Here is a 19,368-nt window from a genome sequence, read left to right as displayed (position 1 = left end):
GGGCTAGGATTAGGGATTACTGTACTTTGTGTATTTATTGTTTAATCTGTATGGCTCATTTTTATGTATACTTTGCTTTTTTTTTTGAGCATTTTACATTCTACTTTTTACCATGGATGGCCTCAAAGTGGATTACAATAATTAAAAATAAGTTACAATTGTGATACATCAACAAACTGTTGCGCGTCCTGGTCGTGCTAGGGCTGCGCCTGGGCCTGCTCACCTGGTTCCAAGCTCCACAGGTCCCGGGCCTTCCTCCCTCGCTGCCACAGCCAGCCAGCTGTGTCCCTGGCTCAGGGCAGCGGCTTCCCCGGCTGCCTCCAGCGTTTCAGCGTCCCAGGCCTCGCTCCTCACCCCACGCAGGGACTCTGCATCCTCTGCTGCCTCGACTCCGCCACTAGGTGCACGTGCATGCAGATCGCCTGGCTCTTTAAAGGGCCATGGGCGGGAAACTACTCCGCGGCCCATCCCAATGACGTTACTTAGCCTTAGTATATAAGCACGGGCCTGCACAGTCCCTCGCCTTGGCAATCGGATCATCACCTCAGTGTGAAGCTAGTTTGCTGTCTACGTGCCTGTGCTTGTTCCAGTGTTCCTGCGTTCCTTGTTCCTGTGCTTGTTCCAGTGTTCCTGTGTTTTGCTCTGTGCTAGTTCCAGTGTTCCTGCACTTGTTCCAGTGTTCCCATGGTCTTCCTGTGTTCCAGCGTCTGTTCCTGAGTACTGTTCCTCGTCTCACTACCCAGGTTGTACCCCTCGGACCGATACCCAGTACTGACCTTGGCCTGTCTCTGACCTCGCTTGGACTGATTCTTGGAACTGACCTTTGCCTGCCTTTGACTATGCTCGGACTGATACCTGGAACTGACCACTGCTAGCCTTTGACTACACTCGGACTGATACCTGGAACTGACCACTGCTTGCCTTTGACTACTCTCAGACTGATACCTGGAACTGACCACTGCTTGCCTTTGACTACACTCGGACTGACACCTGGAACTGACCCTTGCTTTGGCTGACCATCTTCGGACAGATATCCTGGCTTTGACACTTGCACTCCATTCGGACACTTTCTTCGCTACCCCTGTGACCACCAGGCCCACCGCTTCGAGACTGCCCGTGGCCCTCTTCGAGCTGGACCACTAGGCGCTGCCTGTCCTACCTGGAGGACCTTCAGTTCCTGCTTTATTCCCATGGTCTCCGGTACTCCTGATTCCGGTCTAGCTTGCCTGTTCGTCGACAGCCGCGCATCTCTTCTCTTGGTGGGCACACCTCTCCGTCATTTCTCCGGGAGACCCCCAGAGGCCCACCTAAACCCAGGTGGTCCAGGAATCCAAGGGCTCAACCCGCAGAGTCCCCGGACTGTTATTGGTGAAGTTCCTGTCCGCCTCTGGACTCCATGTGTGCTCCGCCTCCTGGTGGCAGGCGCCCTCTGAGATCCCTCAGAGGGCCGTACCAATCCTGCGTCAGGCCAAGGGTCCACCTCCAGTGCAACACAAATAATATTGGTTGAGGATCTATATATTTAAAAACAGATTCATAATTAGTTCTTTTTTTATTGCTGTAGAAATAGGAATACTTTTATGGTAACTAGGTTGATAGACAGGAAGTCTCTGTTGGGAATGCTTGGCTAAAAAGCCATGCTTTAGCTTTCTTCCTGAAAGTAAGGTAGCTGGACTCCAAGCATAGAGATAATGTGAGCATGTTCCAGATATTTGGTGCGTAACAGCTAGAAGCCCAAGGTCTGGTGCAGGATAGTCTAGCAAAGGCCACAGGCGGGGTAGAAAGTAGAGTTAGTTGGGAAGATCTGAGTTCTCTCTTGGGAGGCATAAGGAAGAAGAAAGATATTCTGGGGCCTGTTTGTTCATGCACTTGAAGATGAAGCAGAGTGTTTTAAACCTGATCCTCCTCTCTATTGGTAGCCAGTGTAATTGAGATAGAATAGGTCTTATGTGGTCAGATGCTTTTTCTCTTACTAGGTTTCTTGCTGTTTGTTATGTAGGAGCTGGAGGTGTTTTGAACTCTATAGGGAGATGCCATTGAATAAACAATTGCAATAGTCTGTTCTACTGTTGATTAGTGCACTGTAGCTATATTGTGTTTATCTAGGTAGTTTCATAGTTGCATGAATGAAGTTTTTACTACTTTGTAAATTGTGTTTCCATACTGAGATTTAAGCAAGCAAGACCTCCTATTTTATGTATTATTTTCTAATCCTCTAAGAGCAATGTATTTGGATTAGCAGACTAAAAATACTCAAAACAAACAAACAAGTAAACGTGCAGAGAAAAAAACATTTTACAATTTGTTCCAGTCCAAGGTAGATGCTCAGTAAATATTGACATGGATTTTTTGTTTTTAACTAACTTGACCACATTGTAAAGTTGATTACCTGTAAACAGATGTTCTCTAAAGACAGCAGTTCACCAGTCACAAAGGTGATGAGCAGAATGAAGTTCCAAAACTTTCTGCAAAAAAACAGTAGTCCTTTTTATGTAATCACAGGAGCAGGGGCGGATTGGCCTATCGGGTTCCCCCGGTGGGCCGGTCTAGCTGGTCACGTGGTCTCGACCGCGTGGCTCTTCCTCAGCCCAGCCTCAGCTCCTCCCAGCCAGCTCCCGCTGGAGACCAAGCCAGCGGGAGCCGAAGAAACACCACCGAATGATGGAAGTTCTCCAGGGTATTAGTGAATGCCTTTAGAGGAGGATATGTGATATAAGCAAAACATAATAGGCCCAAAAGATAAATAGAAAGGAAAACAGGATGAGAAATCACACACAAAGTTGCAAGCGCTCTGCTAATTCATTCTGAAAAGTTGAAAGTGTGTGTTTTCTTCCTGATAATAATCAATGTGAAAGGCATACTTTATTTAGCCATTTTATGTTGGTCATAGTGAGAGCAAGTTTACTGGCACACTTTTTTTTAATCATTAAATAAGAATGCCCAACAATGCAATGGAAAACCTAACTGTAGCAGTGTACTTTGTTCCTTCATACCATCAGCAAATTAAGGTCACTGCAGCAGTCAGCATCTATTAGTGATACGGGAAGCTTATTAGGCTACACAGAGGAATGCCAGGATGGTGCATCTAGCTCCATTTGCAAAGGCCTTTGTGTGTCTAATGAAACTGTAGACACATGCGATTAGTGTCTATGGATTTCAATACAAGCATTTGCATCATTTGCCATATCACAGTGGCCAAAATCCTCTCTTCTGAATGGAAGTCATTGGTAAATAGGTCTCACTGTAGCCATCATCGAAACCTAAAATACCATGGTCGGTAATCTGTTTTACTATTTGCCTGTATCTTACAAATCATGATATTAACTTGACATTTGTCAGTGTGCATGTTCCATGCATCCCGCCAACCAAAACAAGCACAGCAAAAATAAGCAGTGCAGCACTGAACCCAGTATTGAGTTCTGCCCTTCTACTTGACACTGGATGCCACTGGATCTCTAGTGTGTGTTACTTAAATGAAGAAATACATAGATATGTTTGTCTGATTTTAGTTGTTTTGGTCCTCAAAGCAAGTATGTAATTGCATTTAAAAATGTTTACTTTGCAGTTATTTCAGAAGACAGTACAACTGCCTGCATTCAGCCTTATGAGGAAGTGCAAACCTCTTACCCAGAACTTTGTGACCAACAGGACTATGCAGGGAAGTCCATCAGATGCCCTCAGAGCAGAGAGCTCCCAAGAATCCCTCCTAATAGCAATTTAGAAAATGTCCATTCAGCAAGACCAGTAGAAAACTATCCGAGTCATGGAACAGAAGGGCCTTACGAGGTCCTAAAAGACAGTTCCTCCCACGATAACATTATTGAGGACTCACTCTATGAAACAGTGAAGGAAATAAAGGAGGTCAGCGTGGCCTCTTGCACAGAGGCAAGCAGGAAAGTGGACAAAAGGGCAACATCTCAGAACACTCAGGACAAGAATCCCGAGTGCAGGGTTGAAGCTGCAGAATATGCCTCCATCAACCGCAACAGAAAGAGTCAGCAGCGTGTCAGTGCAGAGTGTGCTGTCAGCAGTCCAGTAGATCAAGAGGATGAGGCTCCACCACCAGTACCTGAGAAACTCCTCGATGAGAATGAGAATGTACAGAGGAAGGAAGCAGATCAGGAAGAAGAGGAGGAGAATGACACAGAGGAAGCCAGCCAGGTAAGCCGTGCAATTTGAGTTTCTGTGTTCCCAACATTGCATTACAAAAGAGGATTTCTTTCAGTTCTTAGCTTCGTGTCTAGTGACATGGCAGTACAACATTCATGCATTCCCTCTACTTATCTAGGACAGGAATCTTCAGTCCTAGTCCTCCAGGATTGCAAACTGCTCTACTTTTCAGGATGTCTGCAATGAAAATTCTTCACTTATGCATGCATGTGAAAACCAGACCTGATTGCCATCCTTGAGAACTTTCCCATCTTGGGGATAAAAACAAATACTATTGTTGGTTTATTTATAATGAAACAACATGTGGCATATCAGCGCAATGAACTGCAAAAAAAAAAAATTATTTCCAAGAGAGACAAGGTATAGATGGAATAAGATACACTGAAGCTTTTTTTGTCCTTTAGTTTTGGGGATTTTGACCCTGCAGTATCTTGATAAATGGCTTGACATTCCTTTCAACTCTCCCCAGTCCATTCGACCCACCAGAACTGCCAACAAAGGCACCCTACTTGTACCCTCGCTGAAAATGGCACACCTTTCCTCCACACGCGACCGTGCCTTCTCAATTGCTGGTCCCACACTCTGGAACTCCCTGCCGCCCATCCTACGTCTTGAACCATGCACGATCAAATTCAAAAAGCACCTAAAGACTTGGTTATTTAAACGCGCTTATCCAGAATAGATCCAAATGCCCCTCACAATGTGACCACTACACGCCTTATGTTAAGGTTTTTTTGTTGATTTTGTTTTTTATCTATATTTCCATACTGCATCTTGTTGATCCCCCTCCCGGTTTCTCCTCCCTGTTAATATGTATTTTCCAAGCTTAAATGTAAACCGGTATGATGTCCCCCACTAATACCGGTATATAAAAGTCTTTAAATAAATAAATACATCTTTCTCCTTTTGGGCTTCCAGCTCCATCAACACTAGCCTCCACTGGAATACAGCACCATGAGCCTTCATGTACAACTAGTAAATATTCCCACTCCCACCCAGCCTAGCCATTGCATCAACAATCCTTACCCAGGGTTCATCATCCGCGGATCTGTGCATATGACCTGGGTCCGGCCAGCAGACATCACCGCTGAACAATGGCTGGGACTTCCTCTTCCAAGGGCTGCGAACACTGCCTCTGCAGCATCCCCAGCCCAGTCAGCATGAGAAGCAGACACCAGGCTCAGGAACTGAAAATGGATCTCCCACAGGAGTTAATAAGCAAATGCAAGGGTAGAGTTATATTTATAAGATGGTGGTGCCTATTCATTAAGCCTAAGGTGCAGTAAAAAGAAAATCTCCCTTTACCGCGTGTTGTTTTTTGATTTTGCACAGTGAAGAAAAAGGGGAGTGGTTGGTGCTGTGGTAAAATACCTTTCCCTCTCAACCATTGCTGGTTAGCTGCCTCAAGCATACAGTATGCCAAAGAAAACCACACTTTACTGGCCAAACATTTAGCCGGGATGAAGCATGGCCAGATAAATAAGGTTTTTTTGAATAGGTTCAGAGCTTGGTGGGCATGTCTATGCATTGACAAATTTAGGATTTTGCGACCCCTGGGCACTGTTGGTACTATCACACCTCCCCTCCCCCCAGACAAGCTATAACAGAGCAGAAAGTCTAAAGCACAGCCTTCATTGCTCTGCTCCAGGCTCAACTCTCCTCCTCATGTCTCCAAATGACTGGAGAGGGGCTGGATTAGAGAGCAGAGTGGCTTTTCTATGCTCCCTGCTCTCTGCTCTGCCATCACAATTTATCTCCTGTTCACTGCACAGCAAAAGAGGGGATGGGCTACAATAGGGAGTTTTCTTTCCTCTGTCCCTTCCAGCCTCTCTCCTCACCTCCTCATGATTTGCATGAGATTTCCTGATTACTATAAAACTTAGAAAAAAAACATTGCATGATATTCCAAATACCAAAAGGTAACAACAATTACCACACACAATTTCATTACTTCACTTTATAAATAGACCCCCAGTGTTTGGCATTCGATCATCATCAGATATTTTATTTATTTAAAAGATGTAGATTCTGCTATCTCTCAGCAATGCTGTCTGATGCAGAGTGCCGAAATAATTAAACAACAATCCTTTCAAAAACATAAAACAGCCAATACGTAAAATATAAAATGATTCTCTGAATGCGCAACTAAAGAATCCAAACATGAGATCCCATCCTCGCCAATCCTTATCTCCAACTACACCATGATTAACCATCTCCATTATTGTTTACATGTTTGAATTAATAACCTGTCCTTTCTCTTCTTTCTCTGCCAAGTTCCAATCTCCCTGTTATATGTAACTGCATTTTCCGCACCACTGTTTTTAGTTTATGTTTACGATGCACCCCTGTTTTATGTGAACCAGCATGATGGGACTGCGTTCTCGAATGCCGGTATATAAAAACCCAAAATAAATAAAAAAAAAAAAATGAGAGCTAGCTGCTAACCTCGATCAAGTTGGGAAAAAGGAAGGTTTTTTTTACTCCTGTTCCAAATATTTTTAAAGTCAACCTCCTTTCCTGGTACACTATTCCAAAGGGTCAGGCCAGAAGCAGAAAAGCCCTTTTCTGAGCACTTGCCAGACAACATAATCTTAAGGCAGCTACATTTAATAAGTCTTGGTCTGATGAATGTAAAACTCTACTTGGTTTGTAGGGAACCAGCAAATCATGTAAGTATGTTGGCCCCAATTCCTAATGGGCTTTAAACACCATCATGAGGCATTTAAATGTTATTCTCTGTAAGATAGGTAAGCCAATGTAACTTAACCAATGCTGACATAATGTGGGACCCTCAATGGAACGCTCCTGGTTGGAAGGGGCACAACATAAATTTACTATTTTCACCGACCATAAGAATCTTGAGCATCTGAAAAAAGCTCAACTCTTGAATCCTAGACAAGCCCGATGGGCGCTCTTCTTTGAATGGTTCAGTTTCGTCCTATGTTATCGCCCAGGTCCCAAGAACCTCTGTGCTGATACACTATCAAGATCCTTTGAACCAGAGGTTGTTCCTGATGTTCCCAGACACATCATAGATCCTGCCTGCGTATCCCTTGCCGTGACCACCACAGTTCCAGTGGGGAAAACCGTCGTTCCACGTAGATTACGTGAACGAGTTCTGAAATGGGCCCATGATTTCAAGTTGGCAGGACACCCGGGTCGTACCAGGACCCTAGAGTTGTTGCGGAGTTATTACTGGTGGCCCAACATGGTGCAAGACTCTCGTAACTATGTGGATTCATGTCCCGTCTGTGCCCACAGAAGCCACCTATCGGACGGCCTTGGAGCCTACTCCAGCCGCTTCCAGCAGCTACTGAGCCATGGTTCAGCATCTCAAGGACTTCATCACAGACCTGCCTCCGTCCCAGAACAATACCGTAATCTGGGTCATCATCGACCGTTTTTCGAAAATGGGTCTCTTTATTCCCTTGCCGGGCCTCCCATCGGCCCCAGAACTAGCCAAGTTGTTCTTGAAACACATTTTCCGTCTCCATGGACTCAGAAAGGAAATTATATCCAACCGAGGACCACAGCTTGCCGCCAGGTACTGGCGCTCCTTTAACATTGCCTTGAATTTCACGTCGGCCTATCACCCACAGACCAATGGTCAAACTGAAAAGACCAACCAGACCTTGAAAACATTTCTTCATTCCTACTTGAATGACCAGCAGGACAACTGGTCTGATTTGCTACCCTGGGCTGAGTTGTTGCATAATACCCACGTCTCTGCTGCCACCGATGTATCTCCGTTCTCCGTAATATTCGGACGACAACCTCGGCTGCCACTTCCAGTTCCTCTGACTGTTCCTTCTCCAGCTGTGCAATTCTTGGCCCACACCATTCACCAGGTGTGGAATCAAGTCAAAGAACAGCTTACCCAGGCCGCTGAACGCTCCAAGTGTACGTTTGATGCCCACAGATGTCCTGCTCCACTCTTCTGTCCTGGTCAGAAGGTGTGGTTAAGCACCCGACACATAAGGTTGAGACTTCCTTCTCATCACTTGGCTCCCAAGTATATCGGCCCATTTCCAGTGCTTCGAAGAGTGGGAGCAGTGTCTTATCAGCTCCAGCTACCACGTGCCAGGGGCATCCATAACACATTCCATGTCGCACTGTTGAAGCCTTTGGTCCTCTCCTGGCCCTCTTGTAGAGATCCTTCACCTCCACAGATCTCTACCAAACCAGACTCGTCGCTCCAGGTAAGAGAGGTCCTCAATGTCCGTCGGTGTCGAGGTAGATGGGAATACCTCTTAGCCTGGGAGGGTTATGGGGCCGAGGAGAACTCATGGGAACCCTCCCACAACATTCTCGACAAAGAGCTCCTTAAGACCTTCCATAGGACCTATCCTGACAAGCCACGGCTGCGTAGAGGGAGGCCTAGAAGGGGGGGTACTGTTGCGCGCCCCGTCTGTGCCCGGCCCACGCACGGGCCTGCTCACCTCTGTAGCTCCTCTGCAGGTCACAGGTCGGCCTCCCCAGCGGCAGCCGCAAGCTCCTCTAGGCCTCGGCGTCTCACGGCAGCGGTCACTGGGCCTTCCACTGCGAACCAGGCCTCACGCCGGAGTTTGGCGTCTCCAGTGGCGTTGGCCACACCCCTACGTGCGTGCAGACCGCCCGACCTCTTCTAGGGCCGGGGCGGGTCCTAGCTCCGCGGCATGTCCTGATTGATGGAACGATATAAGGAAGTCCCTGTCTGCACTTCCTTGCCTTGGCAATCGGGTCGGCACTGTATTGTGTTCTAGTTTGCCTTCACGTTCACAGTCTTGTTCCAGTCTTGTTCCTGCATCCTACTGTTCCAGCCTTGTCCAGCGTCCTTCTGTTCCACGTCTGTCTGTCCGTCTCCCCAGGTAGTACCCTCGTTCTGTCTCTCTGATACTGACCTCGGCCTGTTCCTTGACCATTCTGTCCGCTGCCTGCATTCTGACCTCTGCCTGCCTTGTGACCTCGTCTGACCTCTGGAACCTGACCTCTGCCTTGTTGACTACTCCTCGGACTGACCCTCAGATTCTGTTCTCGGCTGCCATTGACCACGTCTCCTGATTCTGGCTCTGTCCCTTGCCTTGTCAACGCCTACGCTGTTCTGGCCTTCCTTGCTCTTCCAGACCAACAGCATGAAGTCCGACCGCGCTCCCCTTGCTGTTTGTGGGCACGCCTCTCTACTATCTCTCCGAGAGACCCTGTGAGGCCCACCTAAGTCCAAGTGGCCCGGGTCCCTATGGGCTCCACCCGGGGGGACCTTGGGCTTCCAGTGGTGAAGCTCATCCTAGCCTCCTCCTGTGCTCTGCCCCTGGGGGCAGGTGCTTCCTGGTCCCTACCAGGGAGCCATTCTCCACTGCTCCAGGACAAGGGTCCACCTCCAAGCGCAACAGTTCTCACATGCGTGACACATTGAACATGTGACCGTCATGGGACTAAATGTAAACATTCACTCTGCACCCACAGGAACCCCCTTGATCCCCCAATAATGGGTATAGAGCAGAATTAGGGCATTACCTGTACAACTCGCCATACAAAAAAGATTTTCTGGTTCTGGTGTCATCTCAGTAAAAGCAAAACAAACTCCCTCTACTACCAGGCGCAGTAGCCTTCCTTATGAAAATACAGTCATTTACCACTAATGTATGTCCTATTCAGAAACACAACAAATAAGATTGATACAAATGCGTACATGCTAGTAAAATACCTCACCTCAGTCACACACACAAAACTGACCTTCACCAAGTACAGAAAGACCACAAATTATAAATATGGAGACAGAAACTAGAATGGAAACCCAAAAAGGCCAATCTGCATGCAGTGCAAACCTGGAGGAATGGAAAGAGAAATATAGCACCTAACATACAGGCCAATACAGTACAGTGCGCTCCGATGAAGCGCACTGTTAGCCTGCTCTGGGACGCGCGTTGTCCCTTACCCCTTATTCAGAAAGGGGAGGAAAACGCACGTCCAACCCGTGGCACCTAATAGCGCCCTCAACATGCAAATGCATGTTGATGGCCCTATTAGGTATGCGCGTGGGATACAGAAAGTAAAATGTGCAGCCAAGCCGCACATTTTACTTTCAGAAATTAGCGCCGACCCAAAGGTCGACGCTAATTTCTTCCGGCGCCGGGAAAGTGCACAGAAAAGCAGTAAAAACTGCTTTTCTGTGCACCCTCCGACTTAATATCATAGCGATATTAAGTCGGCGGTCCCGAAAAATTAAAAAAGTAAAAAAAAATAAATAAATAAATTTTGAATTCGGCCCGCGGCTGTCGGGCCGAAAACCGGACGCTCAATTTTGCCGGTGTCTGGTTTCCGAGCCCGTGGCTGTCAGCGGGCTCGAGAACTGACGCCGGCAAAATTGAGCGTCAGCTGTCAAACCCGCTGACAGCCCCGCTCCTGTCAAAAAGGAGGCGCTAGGGACGCGCTAGTGTCCCTAGCGCCTCCTTTTACCCGGATCTACCGCGTCACCTAATTTAAATAGAGAATCAAGCTCACCGGCAAAGGGCCGGTGCATGCGCCGGGAGAGCGGGCGTTCGTCCGCTCTCCCGCGGACTTTACTGTATCAGCCCGACAGTCCCATGATCTGCAATAAAGCTCACAAACTAATCTGCACAGTTACATGTGTATTATGGAACACACTCAAACAGTAACAACCCTATCTATGAAAAGGCAACACTACAAATATTAAACCAGGCCCTATACACTAATTCACCTCCTATTAGGAAAACAAAATAAGCCAAGCTGCTATAGATCCCCACACAGAAATTGTAAAACTATACTAATAACTGTTACAAAACAGCTGATGAACAGAATAACATCCAACAATTAAAAGCTTGTAAAAATTATTAAAAATTGTCCAAGTACCAATAAAATATTTCAAAAAGGCAGACATCACATAATAACCAATAATTAAAATGACAGTCAATCAAGAAAAATAAACATAAAAAGCCACCTTTACTTACCCTCTCCAGCAAATCTCCTACTCCTTTCCTTTGCAGGCCTAAAGCACACACCAGAAGCAGCAGTGGCCACTGAAATTTTGTCCTCATGTTCCTCTTCCTTAGGGCCCACAGTCTCTCTCACACACACACCAATTAGACCCCACGACCAGTCTGTCTCACTCACACCAATAACCTCCCTGACCAGTCTCTCTTCCTCACACACACTAGTCACCTCCCTAGCCAGTTTGTTTCTCTCATACACAGACAAGTCACCTCCCTGACCAGTCTCTGTCTCTCTCACACACACACCAGTCACCTCCCTGACCAGTCTCTGTCTCTCACACACACACACACCAATCAACTCCCTGATCAGTCTGTCTCTCTCACACACACATATACCAGTCACCTACCTGACCAGTCTCTGACACTCACACACTAGTCATCTCCATGCCAAGTCTCTGTCTCTCACATACAAACACCATTCACCTCCCTGACCATCTCACTGTTTCTCGCAGAAACACATCACCTCCCTGACCAGTCTCTGTCTCTCACATACACAGACCAGCATCTTCCTGACCAGTCTGTCTCTCATACACACACACACCAATCACCTCCCTGAGCAGTCTATCTCTCTCTTTCTCACAGAAACACATCACCTCACTGACCAGTCTCTCTCTCAGTACAAATGCTCTCTCTCCCTCTGGCTCACTCTCACTCATGAACCCCCCTCCTCCCCAGCACAAATGGCAGCTGCAGTAGCCTCCTTCTCCAGCCCCTGCAGCCCAAGAATTAAGAATCCCATCAGCTGTGGAGGCTAACTCTGTTCTTTCTCCCATCGCTGATCACTGTATATGCTTCATTTTGGTCCAGGCCTGCGCTGCTGCCAGTACTTTATGCACATACTTGAGAACTTTTGATTTACAGTCACCCTGAGATTTCGTTCATTAGTTGGGGTGGGGATAGGCTCCGAGGTAGGCATACAAGCTTTCTCCTCTCATGTACACTTACTCTTAAGACACTCACATGTTCACGATCTGCTTGCTCATATTCCTCGCAGTCTCCCACACATACACTCCCTCTCCCTACCAGCAGCAGCAAGCTCCTCCTTTGGGCACCCCAACAGCAGTGAAAATCCTCCTCCAACTTCTTCCGTTCATGCTCTCTTTGTCTTCTACTTCTGCTATGAGAAATGGGATGCCCCCTTCTTCCTGCCCCACCAGGCTTCCTCCCTTCTTCTTACTCCTACTGGCAGGAAGAAGGGAGGAGGATTGGCCAGCAGGGGCAGGAAGAAGGGAGGAGACTTCCCATTGGCCAGCAGGGCAAGAAGTAGGGAGGAGACTTCCCATTGGCCAGCGGGGGCAAGAAGAATGGAGGAGGCTTCCCATTGGCCAGCGGGGACAAGAAGAAGGGAGGAGGCTTCCCATTGGCCAGCGGGGGGGGGGCAAGAAGAAGGGAGGAGGCTTCCCATTGGCCCATGGGGTCAGAAATAAGGGAGGAGGTTTCCCATTGGCCCGTGGGGGCAGGAAAAAGGGAGGAGGCAGTGGGACACCAGGAGCTGCAACAAACTTGCCGGTGCTTGGCCCACACACCGGTTGAGAATTGCTGGCTTACACCATAATGGCCTCCAGCTTGGTTGTTACCACTACTGTAAATAATTTTGCTAAAATTATCTTCCTAATGTGCAGCCACAGTTAAAAAGCTAGCAAAGTTATGACTTATCAAGAAATAATTTACAAATAAGAGAGAATATATAATTATACCATTATACAAAATTGTATTATGCCCACACTTTGACAGAGTGAAATGGCATGGGTTGTTCTATGTAGGTTTCCTATTTTTGCCTTGAGAGGAAAATAAATACTATAATGGATGCTGCATGGCCATAGCAGCATTCTGGGACAGAGATATTTCCTCCCAAGGCAGAAGTGAATACAATAAAGTCTCGAGACTCTGGAACACAAATAAAAAATGTGCATGTGTAAGTGAATAAGCCTTTGTTTGAGGGCAGGTCCATGGCTAGAGCAGAGGGAGCTCCTGGAGCCTTTATGATGGCTTCACCTCCATCCTGTTTCAGCTACATTTTTTCATATCCTAGCAAACTTCTTTTTGACCACAATGAAGATTTCCCAAATAGTCCCTTTTATGACAATGTTCAGAAAAACTCAAATGTCTCAAGATATTTTTCCTCCAGAGCTTGGAAAGCAAGGGGGGGAATCTAGACCTGTATCTCATAAAGCAGGAACTATAGATGGCACTCTATGAAACTGGCAGAGGATCTTTAAAAAAAACAAACCAAAAAACCCAGAACTGCTTTGTTGCATGACATACAATTAACTTGTGGAACTCATTGCCACAGGACGTTGTAGAGGATAATAGTATAACTTGGATTAAAAAAAAATTTGAGAAATTCATGGAAGCTTGTCCAACCACAGACTATTCAATGTAACATAACAGTCAGGAGTGACACCCCAGGTTTAGAGTGTCCCTAAACTGTGACTTCTAGGAGCTGGGAGGGTATGACAGCAGATACCCTCTTTATTTTAGACATCATCTAAGCATCCACTGCTTGCCATTGTCAGAGACAATCTCACGGCTACATGGAACTTTGGTCTGGTCTGAGGCAGCGTGGCTATTCTTAAATTCCAATGCTTACCTTCTGAGCAACTTTCATTGGCCCAGGCAAGAGGCTGACTGCATTTTACCTCTGGTAAATGTGAGCGATTGTTTAAAACATCATTTTGTATGCTGTTCTATGGTACAGAGAAATACATGCACTCTCACAGTCTGCATGGCAGAGTGGGAACTGATTTAGATAGCAAGGCTGTAAAAATAAATCAAGAGATAACAGATGCATTCCCCCCATGTGTTCTGAGAAAGGTGTTTGTCTAATTAATATTTATGCAGAGTAATAGCCTTTCCAAGTTAGAGCTTAAATAGTGTTCCTCATCAGGCTGATGAATAATGCAAACCTTTAGTGGCCAAACTTTTCCTTGAGATTTACAGTCCCAGTGTAGCTGGAACTCTTAACTGACTGGATCCATAAATTTTCAGTCCTGTAGACATGCATGCAGTTCCAGACTTAAGCTTTTGAGTTTTATCTCAAACCGTAGTCTCCTCTTTCCTTCAGCAGCATACTGACACACCTGCTAATAATCATGAGACAGTGAAAACAAAGACACCTTTTTCCTATTAGTATTGTAACAGGTTGCAGTGTTATGGACCTTCCTTTCTGAATCACAAAGCAAGGTTTGTTGGCATCCATGAGCCTGCTTCATGTTCAAAACAAATGGATATGCTTAATACCAAAAAAGCAATTTACCATTCAAGCTTTGTAAAAGTGTAAAAATAAGAAAACCAAGTACCTCTGCGTGACTTTTAACTACTCAGTTCTGAGGACAAGGTAAGGGTCATATAGCGAGCTGTGGCTTGCCCACTTTTCAATTCTCACCTTGTTTCCTACTTTCCATGAGAGAAGTTGCTAACTTTTTTTTAACTATATTGTTTAGAATTTAGTGCATATCTTTACTCTCTTTGTTTTTATAAGTAAACTCAGCTTTCCTGATAAATCTTCCTTCCCTCCCATCCTAACTACCTGCTCACTCATCTTAATGCCTGTTATTTATTTGTTTACATTTAATGATCTGCTTAATCATAAAAAACCCAAAATGGAGTACAGACCAGAAAACCTTTAACACCTCTCGTCAACCAACTGCTGCTCACCCTGTTCCATCCCCTTCACATCCATGTACCTCCCACTAATTAAAAAACATAATTAATACAATATTCCAAATCGAATATCACCAGTACTGTCCTAACATTAAACTCTGCCTAACCCATCCAAAGTCATCATTTTCCATATACCTCCATATACCACTTTCTCCCCACCCCAAAGCGGAATAGAATCCAAACGACATTTAGTATTCCACATACACTATCTCCCACCCACCCCATTTCATCTCTATCCCAACTGTATACCTCCCACTAGACAAAAACATAATTAATATATTATCCCATATCAATCATCATCATTGCAATCCTATTAAACTCTTCCCACCCTAATCCTAAGACAGCATTTTCCATATAAACTCTCCCCCGCCACCCATCATTCAATCCCTAAATAAATCATTCCAAACTCACCACAGTCCCCACCCTACATCCACTGCATCCCTACATCCAGTGAAACCCTTCCACCCCATCAGAATATTCTGGAGAACTAAGTAGGAAACTACCCCAAAGCACTCCTATCTAATTAGCCAGGTCCCAGTTCTCATCTACTAGATAAATGAGGCTTGACTGGCGTGCCGCAAATGCGCAGTAGGGAGCAGCTCTACTGCGCAAGCGCGGCACAAAGAACTCTGCCCGACGTGCCGTGAGAGAGCACGTCGGTCTGAGCGGCGGACACAGCGTTTTGCGGCAGTGGCGGCGGTATGTCAGCATCTGTCGGGCCAGCAACAGAGAGCGGCGGATGCGGCGTGGAGGAGCAGCGGCGGTGAAAGCTGAGCGACAGATGGGCAAGCAACGAGCACGGTGGTCAGGCGCTCCAAGAAAAGGCTCCTCAGACATGTTAACAGCCTGAGCCTGGCCCTCCATTGCCGGGGAAGGGGGGAGGGAGTAGGAAGTAGGGACGGCGACGGAGGGCCAGGCTCAGGCTGTTAACATGCTGAAGTTCCGTAAGCAAATGCCTCCTCCTTTAGCCTGGTCCCTCCCAGCCGGCCCTGTAGAAGGGAAAAAGAGGGAGGAAAGGAGGGCTGAGGGAGAGGGAAGGGGTTGTGATGAGGTGATAGTAGAAGGAAAGGGAAGATGAGGGGATGGAAGGAAAAGGATGAGTGAGTAAGTGGTAAGGGTAAGACATTGTGCAGAAGAGAAAAAGAGAGAAGTGGGTGTGGATGAGCTGGGAGGGAATGAGGGATGGGATTGAGAGAGGGTGGGGAGTGACTGAGGGAAGGGGGAGGGAGTGGAAGTGGGAGGGAGAATGAGGAGGAGGGTAAGAGTGAGGGGAGAGGAGGGAGTAGGATGGAGGATGAGGGGGAGGTGAGAGTGAGGGAAGGGAGAATGAGGGGGGAGGTGAGAGTGAGGGAAGGGAGTTTGAGTGGGGGCAGGGGAGGGAAGGGGGGTGAGTGACTGAGGTGAATGAGCGAGGGGAAGGGGGAGTGAGGAAAAGAAGTGTAGACAGGTGCAGTGAGCGAAAGCGGACTGAAACATTTTTTTAATGTAGCCCGTTGTTACGGGCTTAACAGCTAGTTTAAAAGAAATCAAAGAAAATTGTTTTTCACTCAGCGCATAGTTAAGCTCTGGAATTCATTGCCAGAATTGGTGGATACAGCAGTTAGTACAAGTGGATTTGAAAAAGGTTTGGATAAATTCCTAGAGGTTAAATCCATAAACTGCTATGACGGTAATTAATAAGCAACAGTAGCTTGTGATCTATCTAATGTTTGGGTACTTGCCAGGTACTTGTGACTTGGCTTGGCCACTGTTGGAAACAGGATACAATGCTTGATGGACCCTTGGTCTGACCCAGTATGGCATATCTTATGTTCTTCTGTAAAGCATCTGGGGTAATGGGGGTAGTGCAGGCTATTAAACCAAGGGGGTCTAGTGGAGCTAGCTCTACACTGGGTGATCTGGTGGATGAACTGGTAAAATTGGTCTTGGCATGGACATGCACAAGTTATAAAATTCCTCCACTTACATGGCTTATACCTGGATGTGTATGGCTGTTAGAAAATAGCCGCATCCATGGCATGCGCCAGTGTCCACGTCAGTGTGCACCCATGCACCCCTTTGAAAGTTACTGTCCCTGTCATCACTTATAGTACATCTTAACAGTGCAACTATTATCTTTTTTGAGATATAGCGATCAGAATTGCACACAGTATTCAAGGTGAGGTCTCACCATGGAGCTATACATAGGTACTATGGACATGCTCCATTTTATTCACCATTCTTTTCCTAATAATTCCTAACATTCTATTTGCTCCACCTTCCACCTCTGTCCACGGCCTGAGCTCTTGCTTCGCTGAACCCTGGCTGTTCTTCTACTGACCCTTCGGCGTGCTGCCTGTTACGCATCTTCTACCTGGACTTCATCTCTGCAGAGACCCCACCTAAGTCCAGCCGGCCCCATCACCCGAGGGCTCAACCTAAGAGGAATGTGAGCTGGTATTGGTGAAGCTCCAGCAGGGCCTCTGCTTCCTCCAACTTCGCCTACCGATGGTGAGAACCTGAAGGGTTCCTCCCTTCAGGTAGCTTCAACTCCCTCTTGGTCCAAGGGTCCACCAGCATAACATTTATACAAAGGAAACTATTCTTGAAATCCTGGAAAGAGGTGAAATTCCAACCACTCCTACCATTTCGTATATAATCCTTGAAGGACATTACTGCCTCCCACAGATCACAGGAGCTGGGAAAAATGGGCAGCTGAAGGACGCTGTTTCTTTCCTCCCTGTATTATTTCTCGTATTAACTTAGAGGAAGTGGACTTCTGAAAATAATCCTGATATTCCTTATCAAAATGCTGCAATTGCAAGAAGGCAAAAGGTCTTTATGGGGAAATGAACATTGCTGCTGTAGCTCTTGAAAATTAAAAAGGAAACCTGAGGATAATGAAAACATTTGGTATATATTAGTAAACCCTTGTCTATGCCATCTACTAGACACTGACTCTCCCATGCCCAGCTGGAATATCCCATTATTTGAAATTGTTATTAAAGACGTCAAGCTGCCCAGATGATGCACTAACCTATACAGCTGTAGCCAGGCCATCCTACAAGTACATACCAGTAAATGTGACTTGAAAGAGTCTTTGCTCAATTTGAAGAAGATAGCTCAAAGAAGGCACCTCATACCAATCTAATAAGTATTCAGATGGATCACAATGAGAAGTGCCAGAAATCCAATCTCCTATATACCTCAAAATACAGGCTAAATTACATAGTGATAAATTTGGACACTCTAGACCCCCTTGTTCTATAGGCTTCACCAAAATGCCCATTGGTAGTCTAGCTTTTTTTCCCCACTCCAAAGAAAGATCTGAAGGGCCTTATTTATTTCCTTATGGTCTTGTTTAGTTATTCAGATAGGCGCCATCTAGAGGATATACAACCATTTGGGAAGGATCACAATTTTAAAAAGTTGTATCCTCCCCATCAAAGATAATGGCAACATTCTCCAAAATTTGAGAGAGGCCAAATCATCAAAGGTTGGACATTAGCTGTACAGATGGAATTGAAGTCAACTGGTATTTTTATGCCCAAGTACTTCATTTCTCTGGTCACCCATTTTAGAGGAAAATTGCCTTTCCAGTGGGGTCTAACATTTCCACAAACATCTATTGCTTTCAACTTATCCTGATTGATTTTTAAACCAGCAAACTGACCAAACCTTATCTGGAGAGTTAACAAGGCTTCAAGAGACTGTACAGGACTTGTGAGAAAAATGATGTCATCATCCGCAAACGCAGCGACCTTAAAGACTTTTTCATCGCCTCTAAAACCCACTATACTTTGTTCCAGATCTATTTTCCTCAACAGAGGATCAATAGATAAAATGTAAAGTATTGGCGAGAGCGGACATCCCTGTGGCACTCCTCACTGTATCCGGACATCTCCCGATTCACACCCATTGACTACAATGGAGGAAACTGGATTATAGTAAAGACATTTAAGTGAGCATATTACCCCTAAACCCATACCTTTGTAAGACCAAGTCAAATCCAATGGCCAAAGCTGGGATTCTCTGATTCTGGAAGATCTTTATAGCTGTAAGGAGCTTAATGATATGAGAGCTAGCTTTCCCCCTTTTTACAAAACCTACTTGATTCTTGGAAATGAGAAGACTTAATAGAGAACTAAACCTATCCACTAAGACTTTAGCTAGGATCTTCATTTCACAGTTCAGTAGGCCTATGGTAAAAGCGGATCCTTCCATGGTTTCGGGAGAATTGTAATATGGGCCTTATTGAATGCAGCTCTGAAAGAATTATTATGCAGTGCATCTTCATAAAAGTTTGTTAAGGGTGCAAGTAAGTGTGATTTCAAAATGTTATAGAAATCATATGATAAACCATCTGGTCCAGGAAACTTCCCAGTTTTCTTGAGCCAATAACTTGCAAAACTTCAAAAGATTGTATTAGCCTATTAAGAAATTACAGATGAGTCTCTGAAAGCTGCAGTAAGAAACGATTAGTAAAATTCTCTCCTCTTCCTTGCTCCCTCCTGAGACATCATCTGTATATAGTGACTTATAAAAACCCTTGAAACAATCTTTCCCT

The 19,368-nt window shown here is 45.8% G+C and overlaps 1 protein-coding gene across 4 annotated transcripts in view; it reads left to right on the top strand.

Moving 5' to 3' along the window:
• PAG1 (phosphoprotein membrane anchor with glycosphingolipid microdomains 1) overlaps positions 1-19,368 on the top strand; it is a 464,692-nt gene that overhangs the window by 430,349 nt on the left and 14,975 nt on the right. For all 4 annotated transcript variants that reach the window (XM_029591541.1, XM_029591542.1, XM_029591540.1 and 1 more), the window contains one exon: positions 3,566-4,161. In XM_029591541.1, coding sequence (XP_029447401.1) covers positions 3,566-4,161 — 596 coding nt within the window. The remainder of the gene's footprint in view (positions 1-3,565; positions 4,162-19,368) is intronic.

Source organism: Rhinatrema bivittatum, chromosome 2, assembly GCF_901001135.1.
Source record: "Rhinatrema bivittatum chromosome 2, aRhiBiv1.1, whole genome shotgun sequence".
In the NCBI taxonomy this organism is placed as follows: Eukaryota; Metazoa; Chordata; class Amphibia; order Gymnophiona; family Rhinatrematidae; genus Rhinatrema; species Rhinatrema bivittatum.
Note: the sequence above shows the minus strand (reverse complement) of the source record. Positions and strands in the feature narration are given on the sequence as shown.